We start from the raw sequence: 10,557 nt of genomic DNA, 5'->3' as shown, positions 1-10,557 counted from the left end.
AAACAATGGAGAGAGAAAAAGGAGGCGAGAGAGTAAGAATATAACGTGAGTATGAGATAGAAAGTTGTTTAAAAGTTGTCACTAAATAATTGTACAAATATCATTTCTCTAAACTTTTTGATTAACAAGTGTTCTTGATAAGTGTTAAAAAATACATTGCAAATAACAAGTCCTTGAATATGGAGATCTAATTACAAAATATTGAACCAGTTAAACAAATTACACATTATTACAAAATTTAGAGATTCAGTTATAATATTTTTAGTTTAGACACTCACTTAAAACTTTGAAAAAATATATCCCCTGGATTGGAATAGACGTTATAGCCAAATTCGTTACAGGCATATATATATCATAACAAGACGCAAATTTGTATTTGTAAACCTTATGCGAAGAAAGTCATAGCCTATGATCCCACCGCAACAAATCTCAAATTTAATGTTTATTTTGGTAACAGCAATATGATGTGATATCACATGTGGTAGTTTCACCAGAAAAACATCACTTATTATAGTGTTGCATCAGCTATAGAGAGGGGTTGCTTTTTATTTGTTTCGATAAATAGATGATGGTAGTTCCCAGAAACACAGGTAAATGACTAAAAAATTCAACGGTAGTTAATTATCGTTGGGGTATTTTAGTATTTTGCTTATGTTTTTTTTTTAAGTTTTTTATATTAGAAAAGCAATTTTCTAAATAGATTGGGTTATCTTTTTTTTAGGATTGAGTTATCTTTTAAAATGAAAATTGAACTGAATTAATATATAAATTAGTTTTATCATATTACTTGAACGAGGGATAGATAATTGTTAAAGGTGCGTTTTTTTTTCTTTTTCGAGGGAATTGTCAAAGGTGCGTCTTATTCTAAAATTCTTGGTCAGTTTTATACTTGTTTCATTAAAAAGAAAATAATGAGAAAAAAAAGGTATGGATTTTGTGCGGAGGATGATTTCACTGTAGCAATCTTCCTTGGTCTGAGATTTGATTTGAGCTAACATTTGACATTGCAAACAAAATAACTAGTCAAAATAAACTAACAAAGAATTGATCCAAGTGATAAGAGACTTACCCCATAAACATGTGGTCAGGAGTTCAGTTACTGCCTCATGCGTATTCAAAATTTCTTTTGAAAGCAGAGAACCAAGTTTTGTGTGACCCACAGGTTCTCGGACAAAGATTAATCATTGCTAAACGACAGTGAAAACTCTGTATCAATATGATAGTCATAAATAACTTATCATCAACGTAGTCTAATGACTGAACTCACACGTGGAGGAGTGGAGAATCTGGAATTCAAACTTTCCCTATACATTATTGTCTTTGTAGTTACAAATGACCTCTGCTAATATTGGACGAGTAAAAAATTAACTGATCTAGATAGTTGGAAAAATTAATAGATGAATGGCAAATTGAACCGAACCTAAATTGAGGATGATCAGAGCAAAACTCAAAAGAAGCATATAATTATCATTGTAACAACAATAGCCAATAATATTGCAATGATTCACAAACGCATTCCTTATGTTCGTATTAGATGGATAAACAAGGTTTATAATATCCATATCATTTTCCTACTACTTCATAGCATATTTTCATTGTAGTCTTCCAGTAAACTGAGGCGAAATCGGGAGGACGTCATGATTCTAAAGTAAAATTTGAGGAGGTATTCAATTTTGTAACCAAGACTGCAATGAAGCAACTTCTTGATGTTGCTACTCTCGAGGGAAAAAATTGTTTAGTTGCATAAAGTCATGATTTTTTTTAAGGAAATCTCACTCATCGTGAAACTGGTTGAACTATATGGCAAATTAAACAAACTGGTTACAAGTCCATGTGAAGATGAAAAACATAGAATAAAAGAAAGGGGAGATGAGGTGTGACCCTACGCTGCACTCAAAAAATATACACATGTTGTCAGATGAATATCCAGGTATACAAAATCTTTAACACAAACTAGGAGCAAATCAACTATATAAATAGTGAGATTTCGTGACAATCATAGATTCATCCCTTGCTCATTATTCTTCGACCTCGGAAGAATAGATTCAATTATCCACAAGGGGTAAGCTTCGAATTTCCTGCACCCCGCGGATTATCATCCTTCCAATCATCCAAAGCTCTGGCTCTATCCTGTGCAGCATCATCGTCTTCATCCTCCTCCTCTTCACCTGGCTTAAACTTCCTATCATTGTGCCAAGATGAATTGGCTTCTTCAATGAATCTGGCAGTGTTCTCTTGCCATGTATTCATAATTTCCATTTCTTTTAGTCCTGCTTCCTCAATGCTCATAGTGGGCATCCTTCAACGAAATATTCAACTTAGCATCTCAAAAACATGTGACTATGTTACTATTGATCCTCTATCATTCCTAAGGTTAGAACAACAAAACTGCAAGGGAATTGAACTTCATTTTCTTTCAGGCATAAAGTCTTTTGTTGGACTTTTTTACATTTCCCTATTCCAAAGCCTTCAATTAGCTAAGAAATGTGCTTTTATTGATAAAGGGGATAGATATGTACCTATGACTGGGTTGGAAGACCTGAGCTGCCATTCTTGCTCTCTCATTTGTAAAACTTCCATTCACAAGACTTTGTGGCCCAAATATCAGTGGTTGGTGTTTGTGTTCGTGTGCTTGTGAGGCTTGTGCTCTTCCTTCCAGAACATCTTGAGCGAAGGTAGCACATGTGATTGGTGGAGATGGCTTCGTATACTGTGCACGAACTGCAGCATTGCGATGCCAAGCTTCTGCTTTTTTGGCACGTTCATCCATAATATCCTTAGAAAATTCCTGATTCCCATCCTAAACATGGCAAAGTTATAAGAAACAATGAATAAAACTAGATTTCATCCCGCAGAAAGAAAAAAAAACAATTTCCCATTCTTCATTAAAGTAGAACATGCCTCATAGATTCACATCACATCTATATGTCTCAAAGCCTGGTATTCCATAATTATCAAGTGAAATGTGAAATGTATAAGTCTAATAAAAGTTAAGTTCTACCAGGTTATAACAGTTCTTTGAGCATTAACATTGTACTCGCCAGCATCCCATAAAGATCTCCACCATAATTATGGCAATATAAAACAGTGGCAGTATATAAAGATCTCAACCACAATAATGGTACTTCGGTAAGGATACTAAGCATTTTACCTCCTTGGATTGTCTATCCTTTACAGCAGAAAGCATCTCCTCCTCTTTCTTAATCATTTCCAGAAGATCAAATGCCTGAACATTTCAGGACAACCATGAGAATAATCGAAATATAAGTTTAAACAAAGTGGAGCTCTTGCATAAGTTTGAACAAACCTTACAGATTGCCAAAGATATGCTAGTATTCCAAGCCTGAAAAGGAGAAGAAAAATAAGTGAATGGCATGATAAGCATTGAGCAGGTATTGTTTATGCATATAGATATGCTTTTGAAAGTGTTGAATCGCCAGAGTCCATTTCATAAATCACAAGCTAGTCCAATAATATGTAGGACAGCTATAGGTCCCACAAACCTACTTTTAAGCCCATCTAATGGTCAATAAATCCACCAGGCAAAAACACATTTTCAGGGAGGCGGTCATACAACAGAAACCCACTAAATAAAGTAGCAGTAATGGAGTTCAGCAGAACTGGGCTAAAGTAAGTATCAGATCAAAATACAAACCTCTCTTTCTTCTTCTCCGTCATCATCCAATTGTTCTTCCTCTCCTGCCTCAACAGGGGTGGACAGGGCAGCTGCTTTAGTAGAACGTCCACGCCGTTCCTTCCGCTCGTTTATTTCTAACAACTTCGATTCTGCAGCTTTTTGTCGTTTAAATCTAGCTATCTGCATAACAGATACACAATTATTAAATAAATTAATTAAGCGAATTTGTATGCTCATCATTCAAATTTGCTTGTTCAATTTTCATAACAAGTGAATAATGGGAAGAAGAGTTGAATATACAAACATATAATGTATGAATTGTATAAATATCATATCATAGCATTGCAAAAGAAAACATGACACCTTTTTGGCCCTCTGATCAGCAACAGCTTTTGGTACCCCTTGCATATAAGATTCTAACTCCTCTTTTGGGACCAGCTCCATCGCCTCACAAAATGAGATAAATTCCTAAAAAAAATGTTTTCGGTAAGCTTCAATAAAAGGGCATTAATTAAAATAATATTGAAGAAATTAACAAGGATTGTGCATATAGTGTTGAATTGGGTGTTGGGGGAAGGTGTTTCCTTTCAACAGATCAGCTCTCACCTTCAGTTTTGCCTGGGAAGCCTTTAGAATCGGTATCCTGTCATCATGTGCTATTTTCTCGGTCAACTCAGCAAGATAGTATGGCACCTGAGGGAATGATAACAAAAAATTGGTAAATGATAAAAATAGATAAATATCAATTCATCAGTTATCTTCAATATTCTGTACTTAAAGGTCACATGGGATAAACAAATATTCCGTAATGCATTTGTCCAGCCAGCTTTCCCATATTAATACACATTAGGATTCTTAAGTGAAAGAGCTGCATGTGCATGATAGAATTTTTGCATAAATACTAAATTGAAAGTACTAGTTACACATATTTAGGACGAAATAATGTACTAAATTTTAACAGGTTTCACTCGGTTTACTTAACTATAGGTTTTTTATAAAAAATATTCTTTAAAAGACTGATTTGATTACAAAATGGCCAGAAGAAGGCTAACCGCAGAAACAAGTAAATCAGATGGAAAAAAAAGGAGCATCTCCCACTCAAATCCTAGAACCAACATGTGTCGGCATGGAGGCAGGATTCTGAGCCTCACTAATATTTTCTCTTCTAACATGGTTTACAATCACACAAGAGATTCTTGACAATAATTAGCTACAATCTGTTAGACATTTTATCAGTGTTGTTATTATGTTATTAGGCTGCAGTTATTGTGATTAGGCTGCAGCTATTGTGTGATTAGGCAGCAGTTATTATATTAGACCGCAGTTATGTCTTAGGCAAAGGCAGTTATTGAATAAATCGGGAGATATAAGGAAAATTTAGTAGGCATTTCTTTGGGACTGGTTATTGATTGGGAGAGACCAAGCTCTCGAATTTCTTGGGAACCCATTGTGTAATCATATTTTATTACCGATAAAACTAAGTTACTTCTATTATATTTCTATGTTTGGTACCAGTTTCTATCACAATCATGAAGTATCGGTTCCATGGAAGCTACCAAACATCTTTTAAGAACACAACTGACCACAGTGACCGTATCACAATAAATTGCACAGCTCTTGATGCCTTGATCAATAACAGTTTGAATTCCCCATCTCAACCCCAACCTTCATCGAAGATTGATTCAATTTCGATATGCTCAACTCAAGCTCAATTTTACATTTACTGAAGATAGTGTCACAACCCTGGTTTTTTATACTCATTCCCCAACCCATGCGGCTATCTCACAACCTTATATAACTAGATTTACTAAATACTATATATCAATCATCATAAAGGTAGATTAAATTTCTATCTCACAAATTATGTATAGATGAACATCACAACAGTAAAGCAAGCAACAATCAATCGAAAAGCATGGTTATTAAGAAGCATAAGAAGAGGTACCAGGATGTACTTGAGATCGGTTGTGCTGATATCCTCTTTGGTTTCATTAGCAGAGAACAAACCAAGCCTATTAACCATGTTTTCGCATTTATTCAGAGCCTCACATCCCTTTTTCACAAGCTCCTGAACAAATTACACACAACTTAATTATGAAACAGAAACATGAAAACAAATGAAGAAGAGAAACGAAAGCGTACTTGGTCAGCACCGGACTCAGTGGCGGTTGCGTGGATCTTCCTTGCTTGTTCAAACAGCGCCGGTAACGGCATGTCCTCCATCTTCATCTCACCCATCGGAAAAGAAAATTAACGTCTGAGATTTTGATTCCGTTGGTAGTGTTTCCGGTGAAAATAATTGGAACTGTCGATGAGATTGGTTGAAATGAAATGAATAGGTAAAAGGTGAATCGAGAAAGATCCGGAAATTGGGATTTTCGCCTCGCCGTTGGATTTCATTTTTCAAAAATTAATCAACGCTTCAGATTTTATTATTATAGTTTAATTCTTTACAACAAGTTGTGGAAATTGCCAACATATCCTTTACTTGACCAAGCCAAGCCAAATGAACACCGAAATAGAGACGATTTAAAATCAAATTAACAAATTGAACAAAATGAACCCAAAGCAATTAATTACAAAATTTACCTGAAAACAATGTGGAATGTTAAGTTAGGCTTCCTTTGAGAGTTTAAAAATATGTGGATGAAATAGAAGATATTGAGAGATGAAAGTTTTGGAGGTTAAAAAATTGTATTTGAAAAGTGTTTTGGGGTTTATATGATTTTTTTCACCCTTAACACAATCACTTAATACTCTATGAGATTAGTTAGTTTTTTTTTTTTCTTCGTTGAATATTGTAGATGAAGTGGCAAGCTACATAAATGAAGTGGTGCGTTCAAGACCAAACTATTGAACTTCAACGTAACAATATTAACATTGTCGATTTAGGAATGTTTAATGCTTTAGTTAATTCTTTTTGGTGTTAAAGCTTTAGTTATTTTTCTTTATATCAAAACCAGTTCAACAAGGATAAATAAACACCTTTTATTTTTCTACACTCAATCAAAACTTCATTTTTTTTTTTGTCAGGTAGCCTAGTGGCTGGAGCTCACACATTTTAAATGTGGAGAAGTGAGGTGTCCGGGATTCGAACCCCGGCCCCTGCATGTAAAATGCATTTGTCCCTACCAACTGAGCAAAGCTCACGGGGACAAAACCTCATTCTTTTTATCTATCTTCTTTTATCAGATCACCAAACTATCAAATCTAACACATCACTCTTCTTTATTTATTTTTTAAGGTGTATACACCCTTAACGGCGTACACAAAGCACTTCCCATATTAAATTACGCTTGTTAATGAGAGATTTGATGAAGTATTTTTGCAACAGTAGCTTTTATGTTTGTATTAGGATGTTTATTTTTGGATGTTGAACCATTGGGTTTGTTGAAATAAGACACAACTATAACGTGCAATAAAATTCAAAACAAGAAAATTAGCTCATTGTTTAAGCAAAAGTTAAATTGATATATAAATTGGGGATAAGATCAAATGACATCATGGTGTCAAATTAAATTTGACACCAAATCATAATCATTAATTCAACTTTAATCCAACGTCTCTCATCAATTCATTAAATGCTCACATGCTTGATCAAATGATCTAAATTTTAATTTTAGAAACAATTTATTCTTTCTTTTTTGATTAATTATTTACCAAAAATTCTCTAATGGTATTATTATGGTTTCTTTACACTATTCACTGTTATTTTTTTAAGGGCTTGTCATCCTTATTTCTTTATTCCTATTAACCTTTTTCTATTTTGATTTTTCTTAGAATAACCTAAAGAAAATTGATTTATAAAGAGCATTAGAACGATTGCACCCAAAAATTAAAAAAAAAACTTATGTTACTAAACGAAAGCAAAACACAAATGCTAGAACATCTGATATAAGAATATTAGCAGCATGCATGAACTTAAGAATACTACCATATCAACAAATGAAAGAGTAGCCAATGCAAAGAGGATACAAAGATGATTGAACAAAGATTAGTAGATAGAATCTCTAAAAAAATTGTAGGGAGAAATCAAATGGCAAATATTTATTAAAAAGGAAAGAATAAATTGTTTCTAAAATTAAAATTTAGATAATTTGATCAAACATGTGAGTATTTAATGAATTGATGAGAGACGTCATATTAAAGTTGGATTAATGGTTATGATTTGGTGTCAAATTTGATTTGACACCATGTGAGTATAAACTGATATATATTACAGCTCTATTATGGTACAACCAAAATATAGATTTAGCTTGTTTGCTCATTTTAATGTAGCACAAACTGATACACGAACTTGAGCACAAAGCAAAATAAGAGCTATAATTTGTAAATCAAAAGAAATGTTAAACAAAGAGTAAACCACTAAATTGATCCGCCACTCTCAAATTAGTCCCCAACTTTATTAATATTTTAAATAAGTTTATATCTTTGTTAAAAGTTTTTCAATTAAGTCTCATCATGTGACAAATATATAAAGACACAGAGACTTAATTGAGAAACTTTTGACAAAGATAGAGATTAGTTTGAAATATTGATAAAATCATAGACAAGGTTGTTAAAATCGCGATCTAACACCCAAGATCATACGATTTTGCGATTCCGATGGCCATCACCGATCTGGAGCGGGTAGAAGATCGGAAACGACGGCGGAGCGGACGACGCGCCGAGGAAAAGCGGTTAATTGCAAAATCGGCGCTCTTCTGCGTTTTCTGCGATGGTTTTTAACCCGGGTCAGAGGTTGATGACCCGATCGACTAGGGTTGACCCGGTACCAACCAGCATGGATTCGACCCATTTCGGTTAGATTTTGACCCGTTTTCACTTGAGAAGGTCTGATTATACCATTAATTTCCGTTTTTTTTTAGTTATTGGTGTTTAATTGAATCATTATGTTTGAAAATTGGGAATTTTTCTCCGAAATCGTAATTGTTTCAATTATCATTCAATGACAATTATGGTTAATGAAAGTTTTTCTCTGAAATTGTAACTGTTTCAATTATTCATTCAATGACAATTATGGTTAATGAAAGTGTATTTTTTTTTTATGAAAGGCTATTTTTCTTAGTTTCTTTTATAATTTTGTCTATTAGGTGGGATCTTATGATCCTTGTTACGATCCTACGATCTACGCTCTTTCTATACCCCAACGATCTTTAGTGGGATCTCGATTTTGACAACCATGATCATAGATTAATTTAAAAGTAGTTTACAAAAAGACAGAGACCAATTTAATAATTTACCTATTAAACAAAACTATTCACGATATAATGCACAAGCAGGCCACTTCATAAGCAAAGCCACCAATTTTGAGCTTTCAACTTCTCTTAAACCAGAAGTGCTGCATAACTAGAATCAAAATTAGGGTATAATCTTCTACTGCATACAAAAAAACAGCAGCCAATTTCAACTTCTCTTTAACTTCTTTTAACTAGAACATGACATCTTATGCTTTTGTCTATCCTACAAATAAACCAAAGTCATATTTCAGCATAAAACTTAAGAAATTTGATTTATATTAAAAATGTGTCTTTACTGCCGTTTTAATTTGATCCATAATAACATATTCAATCCAATCAACTTTTAAAATAAACTGTCTACATACAAATTTAAAAATGGTAATTTCAATCAGAGAAGGGTACTACACTACATGTAAAGGCATTAAAATGTCATAACCATCTTTAGATGACAATGAAAAATGGTTGATTAAAAAAAAAACAGTATAACTTATTGAATAACATGAAACTTCTTCTACAAAATCATAAAATAAATAATTGCCATAAAATAAATAAGTGACTTATGGAAGAATGAAAAAGGAAAAAGAAATTCGTACAGAATGAAAATAGAGAAAAGGGGAATGAGTTGATGCTGAAAGAGAGACCAGAAAGTGAAATAGCTTGTTGCAACTATATCGTACAATCAGAGGAAGAAATCAGAAAAAATAAGCCATTGAAATTAAATCATAGAGAAAAATGGAACAAAAAAGGCGGGAGAAGTTATGGATTATGGATGATCCCAAAAAGACAAAAGATTATTTTTTATCAGAAAATGAAAAAAGAGTAAAAACTTCAACTTTTATGCGTTGTCTTGTTTTTATTGGATATGCCCAAAAGAGAAATAATAGTAACATTCACTTTTGAGCACTCTCTCTAACACTCACTCTCTCATTGGATAAAATCAATGTATGTTTCATCACTTTGTGTGGGTTCAATTTTTAAAGTATAGACCCACAATAATTTAAACCATAAGAAAATAAGTGTTAAAGAGAGTGTTCAAAATAAGTGTTGCTAGCATTCCTCATGCCCAAAAATTAGGTGTAAGGACCTTCTCGTATTAAGGAAACTAAACACAAAAAGCCAATAAAACAGAAACCCAATTTCACAGCGCACAGCGCACACACACCCAGGCCCAGCCTTGAGGGTGTGCAAGGTGTTCAACCAGGCCGGGCCTCCAAATGCTACGGGCCTCTAACGAAAAATTAAATTTAATACCCACCCCCCACTTAAATAAAAAATATATATGTTATATCTTTTTCTTTCTTTAGTACACGTTTGAGTTTTTTTCTAGACTCTAGTTCTCCTTTTTGTACATAAATCGGATCCTATCAAACCACCCCTAATTTGCATAATCACTTAATCAGTCAATTTGAAAAGCTATTTCATTGAAAGAATCACAACAATCATTTTTTTTTTCTTCGCATAAACCATTCGCTTTACCCTTTTTCACACCAGAGGAGTGACAAATCCAAACGACAACGTTAGATAAATTTCACCCCTTTCACTTAATTTTTTTTAATTCTTTTCATGTTTAGAAGTTCTTTCTAATTCTAATTTTTTTTTAATGAAATTTAACTACACAATAAAAATTACATATTATTTTACTAGAGACGTATTTTAAAAAGAGAGCCGAGCCTCCTTTAG

At 33.4% G+C, this 10,557-nt stretch overlaps 1 protein-coding gene across 2 annotated transcripts; it reads right to left on the bottom strand.

The window, feature by feature from the left end:
* Window positions 1–1,784: 1,784 nt before the first annotated feature.
* On the bottom strand, window positions 1,785–5,972 carry LOC11434861 (PP2A regulatory subunit TAP46). Of its 2 annotated transcripts, none has more exons than XM_039831673.1 (9): window positions 5,780–5,972; window positions 5,583–5,705; window positions 4,244–4,330; window positions 4,001–4,105; window positions 3,656–3,817; window positions 3,308–3,343; window positions 3,155–3,226; window positions 2,520–2,800; window positions 1,785–2,299 (listed from the first exon to the last, which is right to left on the bottom strand). In XM_039831673.1, the coding sequence occupies exons 1-9, from the start codon at window positions 5,873–5,875 to the stop codon at window positions 2,050–2,052; spliced, it is 1,212 nt and encodes a 403-aa protein (XP_039687607.1). In that variant the 5' UTR covers window positions 5,876–5,972; the 3' UTR covers window positions 1,785–2,049. The 2 variants fall into 2 exon arrangements, with proteins under 2 accessions (XP_039687607.1, XP_003602263.1); XM_003602215.4 differs by having other exon boundaries at window positions 3,152–3,226; window positions 5,780–5,971.
* Window positions 5,973–10,557: the final 4,585 nt, after the last annotated feature.

This window comes from Medicago truncatula, chromosome 3 (assembly GCF_003473485.1).
Source record: "Medicago truncatula cultivar Jemalong A17 chromosome 3, MtrunA17r5.0-ANR, whole genome shotgun sequence".
Taxonomy (NCBI): Eukaryota; Viridiplantae; Streptophyta; class Magnoliopsida; order Fabales; family Fabaceae; genus Medicago; species Medicago truncatula.
The sequence above is the reverse complement of the archived record's forward strand: the minus strand, read 5'-3'. Positions and strand labels throughout refer to the sequence as shown.

Excerpts from the sequence above, each read along its gene's own strand:
- LOC11434861 (XM_003602215.4), bottom strand. The coding sequence starts at position 5,875 with ATGGGTGAGATGAAGATGGAGGACATGCCGTTACCGGCGCTGTTTGAA. Across the intron at positions 4,331-5,582 it reads CCGATCTCAAGTACATCCTG|GTGCCATACTATCTTGCTGA; the intron begins GTACCTCTTCTT and ends TCATTCCCTCAG. Across the intron at positions 2,300-2,519 it reads GTCTTCCAACCCAGTCATAG|GATGCCCACTATGAGCATTG; the intron begins GTACATATCTAT and ends ATTTCGTTGAAG.